General features: G+C 33.8%; 3 protein-coding genes across 11 annotated transcripts in view; 2 read left to right on the top strand and 1 right to left on the bottom strand.

Annotated features, from left to right (window-relative positions):
- Positions 1 to 444: 444 nt before the first annotated feature.
- Positions 445 to 20,615, bottom strand: LOC144841288 (nucleolar MIF4G domain-containing protein 1-like). 4 transcript variants are annotated; one of them, XM_078697565.1, is made up of 16 exons: positions 13,061 to 13,128; positions 11,983 to 12,045; positions 8,174 to 8,390; positions 7,975 to 8,061; positions 7,471 to 7,627; positions 6,484 to 6,937; positions 6,285 to 6,355; positions 6,069 to 6,197; positions 5,640 to 5,764; positions 5,053 to 5,146; positions 4,456 to 4,558; positions 3,869 to 3,993; positions 3,090 to 3,331; positions 2,170 to 2,334; positions 1,766 to 1,897; positions 445 to 1,117 (listed from the first exon to the last, which is right to left on the bottom strand). In XM_078697565.1, the coding sequence occupies exons 3-16, from the start codon at positions 8,384 to 8,386 to the stop codon at positions 842 to 844; spliced, it is 2,373 nt and encodes a 790-aa protein (XP_078553691.1). In that variant the 5' UTR covers positions 8,387 to 8,390; positions 11,983 to 12,045; positions 13,061 to 13,128; the 3' UTR covers positions 445 to 841. The 4 variants fall into 4 exon arrangements, with proteins under 4 accessions (XP_078553691.1, XP_078553690.1, XP_078553692.1 ...); XM_078697564.1 differs by lacking the exons at positions 11,983 to 12,045; positions 13,061 to 13,128 and adding an exon at positions 20,521 to 20,615; XM_078697566.1 differs by lacking the exons at positions 11,983 to 12,045; positions 13,061 to 13,128 and adding an exon at positions 20,531 to 20,577.
- Positions 15,214 to 18,523, top strand: LOC144839680 (uncharacterized). 2 transcript variants are annotated; one of them, XM_078695133.1, is made up of 3 exons: positions 15,214 to 15,218; positions 15,331 to 15,467; positions 16,336 to 18,523. In XM_078695133.1, exons 2-3 carry the CDS (start codon positions 15,421 to 15,423, stop codon positions 18,386 to 18,388), a joined length of 2,100 nt encoding a protein of 699 aa, XP_078551259.1. In that variant the 5' UTR covers positions 15,214 to 15,218; positions 15,331 to 15,420; the 3' UTR covers positions 18,389 to 18,523. The 2 variants fall into 2 exon arrangements, with proteins under 2 accessions (XP_078551259.1, XP_078551260.1); XM_078695134.1 differs by lacking the exons at positions 15,214 to 15,218; positions 15,331 to 15,467 and adding an exon at positions 15,824 to 16,088.
- Positions 20,616 to 20,857: 242 nt separating the features above from the next.
- LOC144841290 (general transcription and DNA repair factor IIH helicase/translocase subunit XPB-like) overlaps positions 20,858 to 22,645 on the top strand; it is a 76,633-nt gene continuing 74,845 nt past the window's right edge. For all 5 annotated transcript variants that reach the window (XR_013612008.1, XR_013612007.1, XM_078697570.1 and 2 more), the window contains exons 1-4: positions 20,858 to 21,132; positions 21,380 to 21,445; positions 21,751 to 21,887; positions 22,216 to 22,331. Coding sequence is in view for 3 of the 5 variants with exons in the window: in XM_078697570.1 (XP_078553696.1) it covers positions 21,105 to 21,132; positions 21,380 to 21,445; positions 21,751 to 21,887; positions 22,216 to 22,331 (347 nt within the window). In the remaining 2 variants the exon portion in view is untranslated. The remainder of the gene's footprint in view (positions 21,133 to 21,379; positions 21,446 to 21,750; positions 21,888 to 22,215; positions 22,332 to 22,645) is intronic.

Raw genomic sequence — 22,645 nt, 5'->3', positions numbered from 1 at the left:
TTCTGGGCTACTATTAATAAATCATATTATTCATTAGGTTTTTTTTATTCTTGTTTATAAATCATGTAACATATATGATATAATTATATTATATAAAAGGTGGTTTGAAATAGAAGTTTACGAAATATTCATTTGGCCTTGCATGGATTTGAACCAAAGACCTTGAACTTGGAGGATGGCATCTTGTGTTTTATGGTCTTATGGAATACTACAATCATGTACATTTTTTCAAGAGCTTTAAATTAACTTTGAAACCTTGAAATTCGAATTTGAAATTTCATAATTTTATAACCGATAAGTAATAATATCTCTAACTACTATTTTCTTATATTGATTCATATATATGAAATATTATTATAACATGTATATCACCTTGGTTTCTCTCTAGGAAGGTTCATAACATATTTTAGTTTAATAACTACAAAAAGACAGTAAAATAAATGACTAAGACATATATATTATTATGTTTGTGTATTTATTAATAAAATTATGTGTTTTACTTCTTTTCTATTCTTGAACACAGAACCTCTATTATTGGTTAGCCTTATTGCCATAGTGTTATAAGGTAAAATGTCCCAGGAGGGGTTCTATTTTATTCATATTTCCTTATAAGGCTTTGTAACAATGTCAATTACTATATGAATATTCATGTATGAATATTAATTTTTTACTTTATTCATATTTCCTTATAAGGCTTTTTAACAATGCCAATTACTATATTTGTTGAATATTCATATGCAATAATATGAATATTCATGTTTTGATATAAATTATTTAATGAATATTCATATTATTTCCTAATTAAAGGCTTGCTTTATTGTTCATATTTAAATATTCATTATTACAGTTGAATATTCATATTTCCTAATAAGGCTTGTTCAGCAATTTTCATCTTTTGCCACATTGTATCATCTTTGATATTCTTCTCGTTTCCTTTCCTCAAGAAATGAAAAAGAAAAATACGAAGACCTTCACGTAGTAAATTGAACTTCGGGAATGCCGAGAGACTTCCAAGGATGGTTGTAATCGTTTCTTCTTCGTTTTCCATTAAAAGTGACGTTAGAATTTTACGCAAAAAATTGACCATAGGCTTGTCCATATCACTGAACTCAATTACCTAGTTTAAAATAATAAGTACAAAAATGAATCATACCTTTAATATGTATTTCAATGAATTATGAGTCATACTACAAAAAAGTATTGAATTTTAAAATTTCCTATTTGTAATACTGTATGTCTAATCGAAAAGAATATGTACTGTATTAAGTTAACCGTGGTCGTGTAAAAGAACACCTTTACGGTGATTACTAGCTTTTCCGAATAAATGACTTGTCTGTTTTTACTGTTTTTTTAAAGATGTATTGTCCCACAAAAACATGAAAAATCATGACAAAAAAGAAAATTAATCATAATCAGACTTTTAAATAGGCCAATTTGCAGTTTTAATATTAAGTTATTCATTTCCATAGAAATAAAAGAAAACACTTATAAAATTACTAAATAAAGAGTTAAATTCAACCAAAAACCCATTGACTTTTTTTTCTTCCGATCCAATTTTTGGTCAAAGTGGATAACTATTATGTGACATTAAAATGGCATATTCAACAAAAACATTTTAAGAATTATTTTTTCAGGGGACAAAACATTTTTAAGCATCACCACCCATGTAAAGCAGATTTAACTTATCACTTATAACTGGACATACGGCTATGGAATTAGAAACAAAGTCTGTTGACCATGCTTGTTTGTGTGACAATTTTCTTACCTTCAGAACTGAAATGGACATTGCATTAGCCACCAGTAGATGTACAATGAGCAATGCTAGGTTATTTGTAGCATGTACTGGCTGTTGTTCCAATGATTTAAACTTGTCCCAAAATGCAAACTGAAGACCCATCTGAAATTGTGTAATTTTGAATGCATGTGATAAGAAATGGCTACTATATTATTATTATAATGTATAATACCTTTTTTTTAACCACCTAAAGGCAAATTTACACAGATGAGCGGAAATAGGAAGCTGTAAATGGTAAGCGGAAAACAGAAATATAGAATGAATGTTATTTCTTATGACAATAGCGACTGGTTTGGCTTGTCCGTGCCACATACGACTACTGTCAATATAAAGAGAGATAATACTTAATATTTCAGGAAATTAAGAAGACATACTCTATATTTTCGGTCGTAAGTACAGAACTTAGTAGCCAGGTGTGCGTAGTACGGATTAAACGCACGCTCCTGCAGACAACAACCAACGATAACGTGAACTATTTCTCGCTCTTGTCCAGATTTCAATCCAAGCCTTAGCAGCTTCTCAAATGAATCAATGTAGTCCTAAAGAAAGAAAAGTTCAGTATCATCAATATATGATTACAATTATTAAAGCCATACTTCTTAAATCTTTAGAATTGCCTTGGGAGGCTTCAGGGTTCCCTACTATTTCTTGTGTTCCTAAAACCACTACCTGAAAATAAATTGGGCCTACACGAAAAATGTTGATTTGTCAATAAAAATGAATGTTGGTATACTTATCAAAGCAGTTTTTATATGGCCATGCAATTTACCCTACAACATGTTTGGATATCCCTGTCATGAATTTATTTATAATAATATTAATAACAAATGAAAACTTGTATAGCGCCGGTGTCTCCCACCCATGTGGAGCTCATGGCACTTTGTGCATTAGCAAAGTGTGAGTACATCAGCTAATAGTGATGTCTTCAGGTTGGTCTTGACACTGTTCAGACTAGTGAAGCATTTAACTGTTCCATACACTTGGGGCTGCAACATAAAAAGATCTCAAACCCCACTGATTTTTGGCTCTACGCTCTTGAAGGTTTTGTGACAATGACCGTAGGCCTCTGCGAGATGATTCATAACGATACAATATTTAAGCTGGAGCACTGTCATTTAGAATCTTAAAAACGAACCACGCCAGTTTATACTTAATACGTTGTTGAATAGGTAACCAATGCAAATCATTTATGCCGGAACGAGGACAGCCACCCAACCAAATAGCTTTGAAGCCCTTTCACCAAGTTAAAAGGATCTATATTTATACAGTTCTAAAGTATTTTGAAACAACAAACCTCTGCTGTCATTATCACGGCAAAGATCGTCTTTCTGATATCCGTATTCATCCTCTGTTGTCGGGATAACTCCATTATTTTAGAACTCATCTGATTCACTTCTTTATTCACTATGTTACTGCTGTTGTCATTTGATTGTTGTCGACCCGTCCAAGCAGAACCAACCACCCACCAGCGACCGTTCACGTCAGCTGATAATAAATCTTCTAGCGATACAGTCAACATAGCTTCTGTTGCTGATGCTGAAAGAGAAAAGGAAAATTCAAAAGGAAAATGTATAACTATAAAAAAGGAAGATTAATTAAATCAGACTTTGAATAGGTTATTTTGTAGTTTTAATAAATTGTCATGTCAGGTAGTGAATGTGTTTTTGCTATAAGAAAAATGTTGGTACAAAAAGACCCAAAAGTGGACCTAAACTTATATATACACATTTCTATTTGTAGTACTGTACTGTATTTTTTCACTTCTCGATATTAATTGTGTTGTATGTTGATTTCATATCTAGGAGGTATTTATTTGATTATACATGTTACCATGTCACACGAAAAAAAAATAAACGCCTCCCTCAAATAAATGCCCCAATAAAACCCTCCTGAACACGCCTGGGCATTTATTCGAATAAATGGGCATTTATTCGAATAAATAGCGATTTAGAAGGACCAATCTATGACCTGAGTGAACCAAAGGCAATAGGTGGAACCTACTCTTTGATACAAAGATATTGAACATGTTAATAGGCTATCTTCATAGGGATTTTTATGTGTGGTAGATATTACCTTTACTGATGCCTTTTAAGAGTTTCTTTAAATGCTCCAGATGGTCTGCGTCATAGCCTGGTATTTTACGAAGATTGTTGTTCCGAACTGCTGTCAGAATCTCCAACATAAACTTGACTCTAGATCTGATGGACACAATGAAAGAACATTTGGTAATGTATTAATTACGGTCCTTTCAGATTTTGCCTTTTAAATGCCCCAGCAGTGAATCACAATCACAATAATTGCAATGTCTAAAACTTTTAGAATATTGTTTTACAGCATATATTGTATGTATGTCCATCTATGTACATATAGAGACAAGGCAAAAAGAATGCCTAGCAAGGTAGGTACCTCAATGCATTCATTCACCATTGTGTCTATACTATATTATCATACAGTATTAGAAAAAATGGAATATACCTTAATGAACATACATTTATATATCTTTATAGTGAAGGTGTAGAAACGAATAGAAATTGAGCTGTAGAAGATTAACACTGTAGATTTACTTAATAATAAATAATTGTTATGGCTTGCTTGCTTCCAGTAGCGACAGTTAACCTTTTAGCGACAGTTAAGTATATATATATCTTGATTCAACTTACTGTTCCTTGAATTCTTTTGAACAGGCATTTGCTTGACTTGTTATCTCCAAGATGATATTTTTGAGGGCTGAAGGATCATCTTTACGTAGACTCATCCCACAGCCTAGACAGAAAATCAGAATAGCTCTATGCATTTTTACAGTTTTATTGTGATAACATATGTTGCTTATAGCACTTTTATCAAAGTTCTTCACAATAGTTTTGTATTTAGAATGCGCTGTACTGTATATTACAAACACAGCGCATTGGAATAAATATCACTTAAATTTCCCCAAGATTTCCTTCATGTTGGCGCTCATTTATCCGTTTTACAATTACTTCATACAATTGTTACATTAAGCTCTGTCTACACTATCAAACTAGTTTAACAAAAAATTAATGTATTAATTAAATATGGTAATTATGAATCTATATAATGGCACCAATGTGTCCATATATGGGCACATCACATTGTTTTGTCACATAAAGTTTGATAGTGTAGACAGAGCTTTAGACAGATTGTGGCACACATTTTGAAAATCTAGTATAAAAAATATAGACAATTCATAGTATATTAAAAAGGATGCCACAATTATTAAATGTTTAAACAAAACTTACTCCTGATGATGAGTAGTAACATTTCAATATCTCTTTCTGTGAATGATGTCACAAGTTTCCTGATGATGTCATAGATTAACGTGCAGTGAATAATCTAAAAAAAAAAAAAAAAAATGAAAAGATGAGAGCGTATCAATTTATCTCTGGTGCACGTGCGCACAATTGAGGGACTAGTGCTGTTCTGCCGTACCATGCAGAGAGTGTTAAAGAGTCGCTATCCAATCGAGTTTGAACAATACCATGAAATGGACTTTTTCTCATTGTCACAGATTTCCTAATCTTAATTGTTTCAATATAACAATATATAAATCCAAAGGCAAATTACTAAAAAGAATGACGATGCTGTGGGTATCAGTGGCTGGACCTCAAAGAAGATACAAATAAAATAAGGAAAAAGCTAAATCAAACAAAGTAAAACAGCCAGAAACATTAGGAGAGCTTTCGGCCAACACTAGCCCTTTCCGTGCAAGTATACATAATATATATAAATATATGTATAATAAATATATAGTCATAGAGTAATTTAATAATAAATTAGTAAAATAAAATATCACTTGTATTTATAATCACGAATAAATTAAACTTACTTTAAAATTATAGAGATGAGAAAAAATGAGTAATATATTGTCGCATTGCTTGCCAACACCATAGTTACTGCCACTACCATATAAAGTTGAGAACTCTTTGGCAACCTTTGTTATAAAATGTGCACCTTAGAGAAAGCAAAAACAAATTGAAAAACTGTACAGTAGTATAGATATAACATTGTTTCTATGTGCAGTTAAATTTCATAAAAAAGTGGTTAAAATACAGTACAGTACTATTTTTCAAAACAAATAATATCATACATTATATTGGATATTGTTAAAAACAATTTAATGGAATTTTAGTATTATACAATTATATATTAGTACACTGTAAGAAATTAAATTCATAAATTGTAATCATAAGTCGTAAAAAAAAAAAACCATTTAATTCAATGTAAAATTTAAGAAACAATAATTCTCTTTTCATACCAACTTCACTTCCAATACTAGCATGAAGTATTGCAATTAATAACACATGCTCCAACACAAGACGTTCTGGAGTTAGAGAGGGCGACACACACACTTGTAATATTATAGTTGTCAAAGCCTCATTCATATCTGAAAAAGATTAATTGTAATTTAATAATTTTATCTTGCAGTCTTAATTTATTATATTATTTTCAATCATGACTATAGTATACATACCATTACGACTGTGTTTTAAATATAAATCTTCTACTTGGGAGCAGATCCATTGTAAATTTGCTTCACTTAACCTAACGAAAAATACAAATTCTATGTTGTCATATTTTTCGATTAAAAAACAATTACAAAATATAGTATTATCAGTGTTTTTGTTAAGATAAAAGAGATACAGTTATTATTTTTTAAATATAAGACCCACCTATTTATTAGACCTTTGATCTGTTTTCTTAATTTTTCAAGTTCCAATTGTTTCTGACTATTTTCACCCATCATTTGTGCTCGTTTTTGAGGTGGAATGTAACTCCCGCTGGGTAATGCCATGCTTTCAGACGTCCCTACTACGTTACCGTATGGATCCATCTTTGGTAACGACTTAATATGTTGTACATCCTCATCATCTTCTTCATTATCATCTTCATCATCATCACTGCTTAAATCAAAATCATCCGAATATTCTTCAGGCAAAGTTCGTTCTTTGATTTTATCAGTTTCTTTCTCTGATTTTTTTGCGCTTTCTTCAACAGGTTCACCATCGTCGTCTTCTGATTGGTCGGAGAAGGAAAGCATTTCTTCATCATCCATTCCGAGATCTGATTCTAAATCACTGTCTTCGAATGCTTTTATTTTTTCTGAATCACAAACATCAAGAAGATCTGGAAAGTAGACAGTTAAGCAAAATAACGACGGTAAAAAATTTAGAAAGAGTAAAATAATATTCATCATAAAGTGTCCTTGAATAATAATAATAATAAAAATAATAATAGTAATAATAATAGTAATATTAATTTTAAAAAAATTAAAAAACTTGATCACTTAATATAGTGTTTTTAGCAAGGCCATTTCAGTATACAAAACTATTTACAAAAACAACAAACTATTAAAAGTAAAAGAAGTAAAAAGAACATAACTAAAACAATACAAAAGTTAAAAGGTGTTTACAAATGCAAATATACAGGACTATTGGATATTAAGAAGATGGGAGAAAGGACAAGTTATTCCTAACGTTTGCCTTCTTTTCATAACATCCTCAGGTATCCCTCCCCCTCCCCTGCCTCCCAGTCGACTACTGTCTCATCATCTGAGACCCCCAACCAACATACTCGTGGGGGGGTTGACATCCACCACTCCTGTTTGTCATCTTTCTGCAAACAATTTTATTTTTAAATTATTATTTTTAAAAGGATACAATCTAAGCCATCTTGCTTAAACACCATCGGTAACAACTTTTCTTTTGTTTTCTTTTTCTTCCTGAATTTCAAAGATTTTTCCAGTTTCTTTATTAACTTGTCTTCCTTTTCATTTTGTTCCAGCAACTGAGCCTTTTTCAACGTTTCTTCTTTTTTCTGTTAGAAAACAAAAGAATTTGAATTATTAATAAAAAAGAAGTCTATAACCATGAAATGGGGGGGGGGGGGGGGAGGCAAGTTAAGACTGATTCTAATATACCATGTTGCTATAATTTGATAACAAATGTGATTTACGTCTTGTTTGGTTTGGAGAGATAAAATCACTACACCTGTTACATCACCATAGACATCTTAAGCTCTGTCTACACTATCAAACTAGTTTGCTAGTGATATGCCCAAATATGGTAGTGATATGACATCACCATGTCCATATATGGGCACATCCTATTGTTTTGCCACATAAAGTTTGATAGTGTAGATAGAGCTTTAGATGCAAAACAGACCTTATTGTTCCCTTCTTTCTTTGCCACAGTTTTCTTCTTCTTTTTCTTTACACTTTTTACTTCTTCAGTCTTTTCAACCACTTGTATCTGTAGAGAATTTAGATAACACAAATAAAAAGCTGAATTTATCCAAGAAAAAAGTAGTTACTAGTTGCTATATCAGTTTAATTTACCGTTAACACTGTGACTTAAAACAAACCTTTTGTTTCTTGGTGTGAAATGCTTGGATTTTAACTTTCTTTAATTTCTTTGCCTCCTTTCTTCTTTCTTTTCTAGACTTTCCAACTCTTTTTTTCCTCAGTCTTGGGTCTTTACTTGTCTCGGTTTCATCATCATTCTTTTCTAGTAGCTTGTAAACAGATTTCTTATAACGCTTTAGATTTTGAGGCTGCTGTTTTTTCGTTACTTTCATTTTGCTATGTTGAAATTGAAACACATTTATAAAATAAATTAGTTTTAAGTTATAAACAACAAATAAGCCTACATACAATCTGCATTATTATTAAAGATAACTCCACAACAATACATTAATTTAACTTATAAACATGTAAAAAGCATATTTTGGTATGTAGGTAGGCCTAGCCGGGATCGAAGTCAGTCCTCTCATCAGATCGAGCCGGTTTTTAAACTACACTAGACCTACCAGTCAGCCGTAGATAGGCACCTGACAAGAAATTCAAACGTAACCAAATACATTGACCCATACATCAAAAAATTCAGAAAATATATGTAATGCATTTGTGTAAAAAAAAATCAAAAAAAAATCAATTTTTTATGATTTTTTTTGTATCAAAAATTTGGTATAAGCATTTTAGTGTTATATACCAAATATTTGTGGCAAATTGCATGCTTATGTGTGCTAACCTCCAAAATTAAATAAATACTTATTTCTCATAATGCTCAACATCTTGGACATCTCCGCAGACCCTATGAGGCAGGGTGGAGAAATGGTGGGTGGGTTCGGAGGGGGGTTTTGGAGGGGGAGACATTTGTAATCGGTAATCAATTTATTTATAATATAACTATACAGTATTAACTTTGTATTTAATTTTTTTAGGTTATATGACGAATCGCAAGCATTTATAGAAGGGCGGGGGAGGCCTGGGTGGAGGTGGTGAAGGGGGAAGAGTTGTGGTTTTATTATGTTTCTGAAACCCTGATAACTAGCATATTGTTAGAGCATTTTTTCACTGAATAACATTACAGTATTACTCACTCTTTTTTTTCTCTTTAGTGGGGTCTTCCCACTTTTATTCAATCATAATATAAATATTGTACATTTATTCAATTAAAACAATCTAGTACTCAGCTATTGGTTGCCTGTAGTTCAGCGCATTCGTTTTAAAATCCTGTTGCTGACATATAAGGCCATCAACGGATGTGCTCCAGCCTACATATGTGACATCATTACTCCGTCAACCAACTCTTCGCTTCGTTCATCCTGCAGACTTCTTCTCAAACCTGGACCCCGTTCCAGAACTCGGTTTTACGGTGATCGTGCTTTCGCTGTCGCAGCCCCAAAACTCTGGAACACTCTACCCCTCGAAATACGCTCATCAAAATCTGTAATCACATTTAAAACTAAACTCAAAACTCATCTCTTCAGAGAAGCATAATCACACGCTACTACTTGCACATATCTTGGAAAACACAGCGCTTTGAAACCTTTGTCTCTTGCGCTTTATAAATGTTATTTATTATTATTATTTATTATTTCTGAATAAAATACAGTTTTATTGTAAAATGTGATTTCTGATTACTTTTTCGGTGATAAAAAATAGATACTTAAAACATTAGCATTGTAAATATAAATAAGTTGCCTGTGCCAATTGCACTCATAGTCATAGTCATATTATATTGATTGTTTATATACAATAACAAATAATACTTAAAACAATAATTATCGAAAAATATGAAATAGTTTCCCTATTTTTTTCAATTTGTTGTTTGGCAAATACTTTCTTCACTAAGTGTGTTTGTATATATTTTACTTTTTTATTGATCATCATTGGTCTGGCTAACAATACAAGGAAGCACGCAAGCCTCGCTACCACGACAAGGTTGATGATTACAGCGAGGGTAAGTTGCACATTTGCATGTGCCCCTTTGAGCAAATAAAAAATATTTGCAAAACATTATATAAAACAATATGAGTTATAAACTGTGGTAGATGACGCTGATTCAGTGCAGTGAAATGACGCCCATTTCTCTCGCCATTACTTGCACAGTAGAAGGATGTGGAACGTTTGATAATGTTACCCCATAGCTTTCCGCCATTTTCTTCATAAGAACAGGAATCTGCTCGGTAGGCACATTACAATCCAGCATCTGGTAGACAATTTTCCTGGTGTTAGCATTGTAAGGCTTTCCCTTACCACCATCAACTGAACTTTGTTCTGCAGTGCCCTGAACCAGTTCTTCTAATTCTTGAACTCTTTCCTGTAGTTCTAATACCTGGTCTTGTAAGTAAAAGATTTCTTCATTTTTTTCATTTAGTTTTTTGGCACCTTCTTCCTTTTCCTTCATGTACACATTTCCTTTCTTCTTTAATCTTTCAACCATTCTTTGCGCTCCATTGTAATTTTTTCTGTATATCTGAACATCATCTGTTTCCTTTATGTCTGCGAGCTTATCTTTTTTATGCTGCAATTGAATTTCTTTTCTGGCCACCGTCTTTTGTCTCTTCATTGGTGTAAACTTAGCTCTTCTTTTTAAAGACTTTTCACCCCATGATCGTTTTGGAGGGTTCAATAGCTTTGGTCTAATTGGCTCTGCCTCTTCTGGCCCAATTGGCTTTATCTCGTCTGGTCTAATTGGCTCTACCTCTTCTGGCCCAATTAGCTTTATCTCGTCTGGTCTAATTAGCTCTACCTCTTCTGGCCTTATTGGCTCTACATTTTCAGATGATGATTGTGTGGCAGCTTCTAGCGATGGGATGTTGGATGAGGAAGCTTGCATGGTTGAAGCAGCATCTACAGTCTTGTATTTGGAAAAGGTTCCAGCACAGAAAATGTCAAAATTAGCAAATCGGCCGGCTGTGTTTATGGAATGAAAACTCTTAAACTTCTTTACCAAATCCCTCACAGAAGAATTAGAAATAATAATGCTATGACTTTTTTTAAATATATGCTGTACACTGGAAAACATCTTTTTTGGAAGGGTAATGTAGGTGAATATGACATGGCCATTTTGCAGCAAACCTACATCACTTGGTACTTGAAAGTAGTTGTCCTTAATGAACTTCTGTGGAGTCGTTAAGGGAGGATTATCCATCCTGTGTATCAACACTCAACTACCTGTTGACATAGAGTTATGTTTAATTTATATAATAAAATCATTATAAATGTTTATCATCTAGACATAATATTAATACACTGTATTAGATTAATATTTATTCAATGTCACAACAAAGTCTGTATTTAGTAACTGAAAATAAATTGCATACTGTATTTAACCACTATTTAGCATCATAAATTATCACATTCAATATAATATTTAATAGTTATACTTATAGACTTAGTAGATATTTATTAAATATCATAGTAAAATTTGTATAAATAATATTACGAATTAAAAGATGTTTACTATGTAATTTCAATATAAAATTTAATGACAAAAAGGGAGATCGACATTTTGGTCATCATAGAATCATTTTCAAGATCGAGTAAATACAAAACAATAATTATTTGCACTAAGCACCAAAGTTTGCGACAGGAAATGCTACTGAGGGCTAATTAAGTAATTAGTACCTCCCACTGAGTTAAATAAACAATTTTGCTTTGATGGAATCAGATTGTTTATTGAGTGTAGGTTTCACTCTTTGATCCACAGCAAGACAATCAAACTTTTGTTACATTTAGATAAGATTCTAAAGTATTCTGAGATATCACCAGTTATGCCATGTTGTTTTCTCAGCTGTTATGTTCATCAAATAATATTACTTAATACTAAATAATATTTTAATATGCATGATTATATAGAATTATTTAAAAGAAAAAAACTACTTACCAAAAATAACTTAATTAACTGAAGATATATTTTGTTAATCCTTGATTTGAGGCAAAGAATAACCTACAATACAATTAAATATAATAAAAGTATTAATAATGCAAATATAGTACAACAATTTGTTTAAACTAATCTACCATCACCAGCCTAGTAATATACAAATAATGAATGTTTATGAGTGTAATGGTACAAATAATGGCATGAGGTGAATGATGAAAGGTTATATATCAACGAGGCAACGCCGAGTTGATATTAACCTTTCATCATTCACCAAATGCCATTATTTGTACCATTACACGAATATAAAACATTCATTATTTGTTTTATATAACATCTAAATAGATTCCTGTCATTTGAATCAAATAAGGTAAGGTACTGTAGCCCTAGCCAAAGGCCTACATTTCATTCACATTGATTAAAAACAGTAACATTTGGTTGTTAATATTATATTAAATGTTATATTTATATGGATTTTATAAACACACCTACTTTAGTGTTAATTATGTCAACAAATCGTTTAATAGTGCGTACTATTGCACGCCATGTGACCCACAATCGTCCAATCAAATGACAGGAATTTATTTAGGTGTTATAATAGTAACTATCACACGCTGTGATTGGCCTCTGACTACAAAACGACCACCCAAAGTTGTCAAGGTTCCTGAATTTGTTTCTATTCCCACTACAAAAATAGGCCTTATTATAATAAATAAAAAGTGTGAGTGAAAGTAAGCAATGATCAATAAAATATCAATATTAAATTATTATATATTATTCCTATTATTTATAATATATTTGCAATAAAATACTTGTTAGATATACTGTATTTAAATTTTTACAATCGACGAGTTCATCGCCCACGGGACGGCGACGAGCCTCGCACAGCCAAAATCCTATTTTCTAGCACTAGCCTAGGCCTAGACCGAATGCAAAACTAGGACAAATAGGCGATTACGGGGGGTGCCCAAAGTGCAGCTTTACGTACACAAAATTTCTCAAACTTATAGTATAATGAAAGATTATAAAATGCTTAATACCAATAGTGATATCAAAATATCAAAATATTCATAACACTTACCTTTGATGAATATTAGGCGTATTTTGTGAACGGTAATGTTTAACAATCTGCAACACTCGATAAACGTGGTCACAAAATGTTTTGAAAATAACTCAGCTGTACAATAACTTCCGCGTGACATTTTGAGGTCAAAATCTTAGGCTATGACCAATCCGGCCCGTCGTATTTTTTTTACAGCTGGCGCGGTCGCGGACCGGACGCGTATTTTTTTTTTCCAGGACGAACGTGGGCAATTTACATAAATGGGCGTGGCTTAACCTCCAAAATACTCTCGCGCATGCGCGTATTGTCTAAAAAAAGTTTTACTTTCTAGAGAGAGTATATGCAGAGAGATGGCGAGTTGTTTAGCTGGGAATGCTTGCCCTGATCTAAAACTCGATACATGTCCTCGATTGCAGGTAAATTTTATCTCATCTTGTTTGAATGATGCATTGTTTTTCATGGGAGCTTATTAAGTTATTTTTTGACCCAAAATGTTCAAAGAATTTCACAAAAAATGCAGTAGAATTGGTCTCACACAATCGATCGGTAGCCTAGTTCAGGTAGTGTGTGTAGGAGGCTAGTGTTTGTTGTATACACAATAAATTACATGCGCGTGTACACTGTTACTTGTTGTACAACTACCTATATAGGCCTACTCTAGTTATACTCATACATATAGACGTTGAAATGTTGTGTAAATCTCATGGTATTAAAACAATCACCCCAGTGTGTCATTCGGGCTGCAGCGTGGTCTGTGGCATACTGCAGGGATCAAAGGCAATGTGTGTAATGTAAAAAATGGTTCTGAAGCAGAAATAAACAAATGAGAACAGGGTACCATATGTATAATTACATGGTATATGTAGATCTGTCCATAACCTATGACATCTTTCCCAGCCCAGTAGAGCATATAGCCCTACATATTAAAAGCAAGTCATTTGCTTTTAAAAAGGACAACGTTTGGCTTGATAATGGGTTAATTACTACAAGTACAACACTTAATTTCGTCATAAACACACCCCTTTTAATATTATTCTTTCTTTAGTTTTGGATTGCAACAACAGGGACAAACAAGTAAAATACATACATGTTTGTTTTCGTCATAAGATGTTGGTTGCTCTAGACCTCTTTTTGTTGAATGTTTTGAGGTCTGTCACATCACCAGCATACTGATTAAGGCCATTTTTATGCCATTAAAGCCATCTGATTATAAATTAATTTCTCTTACAGATAATACTTCCAGAATTGCAATCAGGTCACAAGTATAAAATTTGCCACTATGAAGAAAACGGAAATTCAATGCTATGTACCCTAAGGTTACCACTCACCTCTGCTGAAGAAACACTAAGGTGGCTTAAAGAGTTTGAAGGAACTTCTTACTCAACATGGAGGACAAACAAAACATATCCAAATAGCGGACAAAAAAATGTCTTCCGGGTATGTACAGAAATTTGTCTCGTATCGTGTGTGAAAGTTGTGACAGCTGTAAGGATATTATTTTAACTGTTGATAGTTGTCAGTATAAATTACTACTTGGGTTTTGTTTTTGTGTTTTTGGTTTTTTTTTATCTTTTGTGGTTAACCACCACCTTTATTCATTCAATGTTTGTAAACAACAATTACAGAATCTCTAAGAATTTTCTACATTTTTTTGCTATTTTCTTATTTTTATCCTCTTTAATATTAATAATAATTTTAATATTTTGACTTATACGTAGTACCCAATGTTTTCTTAATGTATTAATTTGTTTTGTCTAAAATATATGTTTACATTATTTTCTGCATATTTTTTTATGTTATCTATTACAAAATATATTGCATTAATAAAAAGTTGTTTACTTATGAAACGTTTGTTAACTTATTTATTATAATTTGTGTGTCTTTTAGTTTATATATATAGTTGTCACTTTGTGTTGTGTTTCGTTAACAGGAATTTATCACTATCAGCTAATTTCCATAGTTTTGTTTTTGTTTTTATTAGAGGTTTTGAAGAATTATCATTAATTCGATAAAAGTTCACATTGCAGCAAGGAATTTTGTATGGTTTGATTTGGACAGGATAAAGATCTTTAATAAAATAGCTATGATAACAAGTTCTAAATCAGATGGGCACAAATGCTGTTTTGCAATATTGTACCAAATACTCATCATCTGAAGTATGCTAACATTACTTTACGTAATAAATATTTTCTACATACAGTATCATCAGTTTGATAATTATTGTCCTGTTTTTAATGGATGGAACCTGCCACCTCCTGATTGACATGATGTATGTTTTTTTATAACAGGTTGACTTGCACTGTCACCATAACACCCATCCACGATCCTCAACAGCTGACCTGAAGAAAGGTTCCAAAAACACCAACTGCCCGAGCACAATGTTTGTCATAGTGAAGAGGACAGCTGACTGTCGTGGTCGAAACAGGTAAGCATGATTGTTTTTAAAGAAATTTAAAAGACATGACGGTATAGAAACAATACATTGACGCAAATTTAAAAAATGTAAATGTTAGGCCTATTAATTTGGCACTGGTTCTAATCCTCCTGAGAAAAAGCTACCATCTGCAAGAAAATTGTGTTAACCACTTCATTTCTTTGAGTTGAAATATGTTGTACCAATTCAAATGACAAGGATTTATGTGTGTCTTAATATCAACACACACAGTTTACTTTTGTTTAAATTGTTTTCCCAAGTTCCTGTACTGTCTGTCTCTGATGATTCATTAAAGCCAATGCATCAGTTACAGCTTAAATTTTTGTTTTAACTGTTCAGGTCTAAAGATAAACACATAGGGCAAGGTTATCCAACAATCATAACCTTGAAGTGGGATCACAACCATGAGGTGGCAAGTGCTGATGCCCTTCGAGAAAGGGATGTAAGTGATGATGCAACGGAGAAGCTTCTTGAGCTCTACAGATCAGGCCATTCACCATCATCTGCTCTGGATACCATCAAATATGATCTTCAAGAAGGCTGTACAGATGTTGAGTACACAAGAGTCTCTGCAGACAGAGCCCATTGCCCTGATTTGCAGTACTGTTACAGGTAACATTCTGTCTATGCTTTTCAAAGTTCTACATTGCTCTTTTCAAAATTGTATACAGTTTGGGAACAGGATGTTTGATTGATCTTCAGGGTCTATAGAAACAAGTAAAAATGCTTGAAGCATTCCAATTTGTCCGGGCTGCTTAGTGGACGAAAACAAAAAACTTTATCAAGTATTTATATAGTATGCAAGCGACAAAAAATGTATACCTAATTTTTGGTATGTGTTCTCTTTTGTTGATTTTAGGGTATTTTACAAGGAATTCAGGACACACTATGGGGACACCGGTGGAGCAAAAATGATGCTATTCCTTGACAAAAAGGTTCAAGATTTTAATGAGAACCACAATGATGAATGTGTAAAGCTAGAGACAACCGGTGATGGCCAGACCGTCATTGCTATTTGCACACCCCTTATGAAGCGAGTACACTCTATGTGGAAAATCAGTAAAGAGATGGTTTTTGTGGACTCCTCTGGCAACATGGATCGCCAGAACTGCAGAGTCTTTTTATTGCTGACGCATAGCCCTGCTGGTGCTCTTCCACTTGGTGTTTTAATAACATCTTCTGAGTCCGAGTCCACTTTAACATCTGCCTTCAAGCTGCTTCATTCAATTTTACCAGAGAGTGCTTTCTTCAATGCAAGTAATGGTCCAGGTATATTTATGACAGATGATTGCACATCACTTCGATTGGCCCTGCATGAAGTTTATCCTAATTCTGTCTTGCTGCTGTGCCATTTCCACTTGCTTCAAGCCATGTGGAGATGGCTGTGGGACAGCAAGCACAAGATTGATAAAAATGATCGACCCCATCTCCTTAACATCTTCAAAGCCATGGTGTATGCTGAGACTGAGGATGACCTACACAGCATGTTCAAAAGAACAACAGAAGCTGATGCTACTTCCCTAAAGTATCCAGGCTTTGTAGCTCATGTGAATGAAATCTATGAGCGCAGAGTGACATGGTCACTAGCCCACAGGAAAGATCTGAGAACAAGGGGCAACAACACTACAGCTTATTGTGAAGCTGCCATGAGAATTCTCAAAGACAAAATCTTCTACAGGCTGAAGGCATTCAATATCTGTCAACTTACTGATTTTGTTCTGACCCGGTTGGAAAATTATAATGTAAGAAAGCTGACAGACATCGCCAACAATCGCCTCAACAGCAACAACTTGATTTCTCGATTCTACCCTTGTCCGAAAGATGTTTCCCCGGATGCTGTCACCAAGCTAGGAAATTGTCAAGAGTACACAGTAAAAAGTGCCAGGGAAAACATTTATTACAATGTGAACATGGACATTGGAATCTGCACATGCCCAATAGGTAGAACAGGTGCTCCATGCAAGCACCAAGCAGCTATTATGCACAAATACAGTATAGAATCAAGCAACTTCCTCCCTGTTCAGTCTGTAGACATGAGAAAGCTTTTCTACACAATTGCTACTGGTGGAGATGCAATTGATGACCATTGGTTTCAGCCACTCAGGAGTGGTATATTGCAAACTGACAACTGCCGAAACATCAGTGTCTCCTCTTCAAAAGATGCCTCATCCACAGAAGAAGCTTCCTCCCTAGAAGGAACCCCCTCACTAGAAGGAACCGCCTCCCTAGAAGGAACCTCCTTTACAGAAGGAATAGCCTCCACAGAAGGAACAGCCTCCACAGAAGGGACGTCCTGTACAGCAGATGATGATGCAACCCCAGCTAAAGGTGGTGCACACCATATGGGACAATTACAAGACCCCCAGATCCTCCGCATCCAATCGTTAAGATCACAGGCAACACTGATTAATCAATTTGGCCAACCAAGCAAGCGTGTGCCACAGGTTGAAGAACAGTTAGAGTGTACATTTAATTCAATCCGACAAGAGCTGAGAAACGGGGATCATGAGTTTGAGAAGGCAGTCAAGCATTTCGTCTCAAACTATAACAAGCTCACTACACACAGTCACCTTGTCAGTGCTCTGCATACTTTTGGTAAGTACAGTGGGGCATCATTAGCATCGAGGTGTAAGGTCAAGGCAAGGGGACTTCAAACATCTAGCAAAATTGGAGTGCAGCCCACATCTGTTGCTAGGCGTAAGATGCCACTGGGTGGGAGGAGGCGTTTGACTGTTGGAAGACCATCAAAGGCTGCATTCACCACCGAGCATGGCTATGCTGTTAAACGCAAAACCAACACACCAAATAGCATGCATGACCTTCCAAGGAAGAAGCGATCGGCAGCCCCGCACAACCTTTCATTTTGTGTTTTACAAAATGCATCACTCGGCAAAAGCCACACTTCAAAGTAAATTCTCATAGTACTGCTGTTTCACAGCCCATTTTCATAATGAACACGTTGAGATTATTTAGAGGGTTAGATTTAGTTGATACAGTAGTTGACACTTTTTAGAGTGTTAGGTTTTTGTTGATAGTTGACATTATTTAGAGGATTAGGTTCAGTTCATAGCTGAGGTTATTTAGAGAGTTTGGTTTAGTTGATAGATGAGATTATTTAGAGGGTTAGGTTCAGTTCATAGTTGAGGTTATTTACAGGGTTAGGTACAAAGCCCTTAATAAAATGATATACCAAACCAAATACTCAAGCAAGAGATTATATTTCGTCATATATGATAATATATAAATACAAATAGCAGTACTGTATGTACTGTATACATTGAATTCTGTAATGAAACAAAAGATACATTAGAAAATAGTAATCGTAATATTTGTATTGTTTTATTTTAACATTTCTCTTTTTCTGGATTTATTAAATTATACTGTATTTACAATTTCTTTTAAAACAGTTATAATAAAGGATGTGCAATTTGAATTTATGTGTATCTGGTTGAGTTAGTCTATTGCCATTATTAGTTAAGAATAACATAATGCCATTGAAACTACAAACATCACTTCATAAGGTATCATTAAATAGTCACCTATTTTTCCAATATTTTTTATTTTATACCCATAACACTTTGGCCAGGAACATTAATATTATTCTTGTAAACTGGTGGTTTACAAAACATCACCTAGTTGTAAGTACACATATTGATAAACATGAAGACATTGCAGACAGTGTGACTTTCTTAGATGTCATTAAAATAGGTAGTTATTATTGCTTTGGAACAACGAAAATGAACATAACATCATGTACGATGACCACGATTATCTTAATACCAACAAATAATAATACCTAACCCTTAAAGATGTATTGTCCCCCAACAACATAAAAAAATGAAATGAATAAAATCAGCCTTTGAATAGCTCATTTTGCAGTTCTTAAATTATAGTTATTCACTTCTGTAGAAAAAAAAACCAGCAAAAATAATTATTTTACTTATACATTTTTGACATTCCAGTTCTCGGCAAAATATTTTTAATAAACCATACTGAAAACAATAACATTATTTATCAAAAACAATCAGGCTTTGCAAGGTATTCCGCACACTTAGATAATATTTTCATCCTAAACAGCACAATCCAAAAATATTTAAGTAAAACTTAAAAGAGGGATCGAGTATTCTGTTGTTTCGTTGATCTGAAACTTCCCTTTGACAGCATAAATCAAAATTGTTTATTAACAAAATTAAGATAAATAGGTTTAAGCAATAATACATTTCACGTAGCAACCACAACTGCTTTTCGAGCTATGTCAGAAATAGCTGCTATTATAGCAGTATTTAACCCTGGCCTTAGACTAAATACTAGCATCAGTAGCATGCTTTTCAAGTAACAGCTATAGTGTAATATAGTGTTATGAGGTTTCTGACTTGTAATGAAGACTCTTACTCGCTTGACTGCACGTAACACATATTGTTTATTCAATAATACTTGATACTATATTACAATAGGCCTAGCAGTAACACTTAACTCTCAGACCTGAGAGCATAACGACAGTCCCACTGTCTATTTTACCAATAATGGCACAACTAGCATTAACTAGCATGGTCATAGCACCAAATTAGTAAAAAAATCTGTATGTCTTAACGCAGAAAAAAGCAGATACAAACATTTGTTATTTTGTACGCGATTATTTAGATCCGTGAATGGCTTTCTGTCGCCTCACAACTATTTCAGTCCAAGTACGCATGCGCGAGAGTATTTTGGAGGTTAAGCCACGCCCATTTATGTAAATTGCCCACGTTCGTCCTGGAAAAAAAAAATACGCGGACCGGACGCAATTTAGTCACACATTTTCGCCGACATAAAAAGTGGGCGTGGCCTCGTAACTTGCAGGTGCCGCGCCTACCGCCGTAGACGAGGCCTAGAGGAGATAGAGGCTCTAGTAGTAGTAGTAGTAGAGCCTACCTACCGTCCTAATTTTAAAGGAGGCCTAGCTATTTTAAAGATCTATCTCGCCTAAGTAGTAGACTTTAATGATCAAGTGTTATAATGATTCTACATCACTCATTTTGTATGATTTTATATAAAATATACCAACTTTTTTTCACCTCACTTCACGAACACCATCACAACAAAAAACACATGGCAAGAGATATGTCGTGTTAGAAGGCAAGTCCATTATTTAAATAGCAAGGCACCGTAAAATAACTTTTTAATTGATATAGATAAACGATAATATTATAGTTTTATAATAAATAATTAAATTCATATACATTTTTTTTATTTAAAGTAATTATATTAAAATTATTTTGTTTGTCTTTTGAATATTATTTTGTTATACGAATCATCTACTTGCCCCTCTACAAATATTGAAATATCTTTTCGTCGATAGAGGGAGTATACTTTGGGAAATCCATTTCCATTTTAACGTTTGAGAGAGCAGTAGCAGTAGGCTTAGGCCTAGGCTGTAGTAGTCGTATATTGCTTAGTTTCGTTATTTCTATCAATACAAATTAAAACTAGCCTAGCTAAAAATATTGATTTTAGACATTATATTATTTAGTGGTAAATCAATGATTAATCTGAATGTTTAGGTCATAACTGCTTGAAAAGCAACAACACATCAACACCTAAAAAAAAAGTTAGGCCTCTTGCCAATTGCTAGGGCCTAGGCTAATTCAGATGGGGAAGAGAGACAGAAAGAACGGTGGTAAGTCCCCTAGTTGGTTTGGCCAATTAAGTAGTAATCAATCTTTCTTATCACACCGTATAAATTATACTATAAGTTGCTAAATTTACAACACACAAAAAAATCTGGGGGTGGGGAATTGGAGAAAAGAACGAGGCGGAGAGGGTGCATGAGGAATTGTGGAGCGCTGTCTCTATGTTGTCGGTGATGAAGGTTGCAATGCTGTGTATCTCTTATTTTCTTCTTATTACTCTATATTCTTTTTCAGATGGCAAGAAATCAAAAAAAGCAAAGGTACCCGAACCAGACATAGAGGATGATGACACTCAAGAAGGTATCTCTATCTACTTTTGATTTGAAGTTTGAAGTAACTTCCACTTCACGTACCTCAGGCTCAATCAGGGGAGGATTCAAGGGGGTCCTAGCACTTCTTTTCACTACTTGTAGGATCTTCCCCCCCCCCCCCTATTTCAAAATCCTGGATCTGCCACTGTCAATCTTTCATCAATTCAGGTCACTTGTTCTATTTATCCTCTCAAAACTTCTTAAAGGTCCCAAATTCTTTCCTACTTCTTATAATGCTTTTTGAAAAACCAAATGTACTGAAAAATTAACTCGTGGTTTCTTATATTTATCTAGGAAATGAATCACAACTGGTGCCAGAGGGAGCGTTTAAGAAGGTAGATGAAGTTTCGGTCGAGGATGAATACGGAGCTAAAGATTACAGGTCACAATTGGAGCTTAAAGGTGATCACGGGTCTAGGCCATTGTGGGTTGTAAGTGCATTTTAATCTTTAGAAGATATTTCATCCAACTCTCACATGTTATTTCACTGTTATGCACTTGTCAATTGTATGACGCTCTATGCAACCCCTGGGAGAGGGAGTAATAAATAATTAAGTTATTTTTTACGCAGGAGTGCGTCATAGTGTACACACAATATAAGGTATGACACACATTGGACAAATGAAGTACCTCTTCCGGGGGTTGTATCATACAATTGACAAATGCATTAATTATATTTATATTAACATTTATATGAATATCGCACTACAGAAAACAAAATTAATAATATTTAGTAATACTTTTTTGTCTTTCTTTTAGGCTCCTGATGGCCACATCTTCTTGGAGTCCTTCTCACCAGTATACAAGCACGCTCACGACTTTCTCATTGCGATTTCGGAACCTGTTGGTCGTCCAGTACATATACATGAATACAAGTTAGTTGTATTACATAATATACTAATTGTATAACTGTAGTGTTTTATATTAATCTAATTTAGCCAGCCTACATCTCATATATATATTGTATTGTTTGTGGTACACCACATAAGAATTGTTGAGTTTCTCTAATTAATTTGTTAATATTATATAATATTGTTTTGTTAATTTTAAAGGGACGAGCAGTTTTATATGTTTATGGTTATGCCTATTGTGTGCTCCTGACACGATTGTACTTTTTCAAAATAACGAATATTAAATACTGGACTGTAAATAATGCTTGTTTAACCCATTTGACCTTTGAACCCAAAAT

Source organism: Antedon bifida, chromosome 4 (genome assembly GCF_963402885.1).
Source record: "Antedon bifida chromosome 4, ecAntBifi1.1, whole genome shotgun sequence".
Classification (NCBI taxonomy): Eukaryota; Metazoa; Echinodermata; class Crinoidea; order Comatulida; family Antedonidae; genus Antedon; species Antedon bifida.
The sequence above is the reverse complement of the archived record's forward strand: the minus strand, read 5'-3'. Positions and strand labels throughout refer to the sequence as shown.

Bases quoted from the DNA above. Each gene is read 5' to 3' on its own strand.
- LOC144841288 (XM_078697564.1), bottom strand. From the start codon at position 8,386: ATGAAAGTAACGAAAAAACAGCAGCCTCAAAATCTAAAGCGTTATAAG. The intron at 8,062-8,173 runs GTTTGTTTTAAG...AATTCTCTACAG, and splicing joins TTCACACCAAGAAACAAAAG to ATACAAGTGGTTGAAAAGAC. The intron at 7,628-7,974 runs GTCTGTTTTGCA...GTTTTCTAACAG, and splicing joins AGAAAGAAGGGAACAATAAG to AAAAAAGAAGAAACGTTGAA.
- LOC144839680 (XM_078695133.1), top strand. From the start codon at position 15,421: ATGTTTGTCATAGTGAAGAGGACAGCTGACTGTCGTGGTCGAAACAG. The intron at 15,468-16,335 runs GTAAGCATGATT...TGTTGATTTTAG, and splicing joins GACTGTCGTGGTCGAAACAG to GGTATTTTACAAGGAATTCA.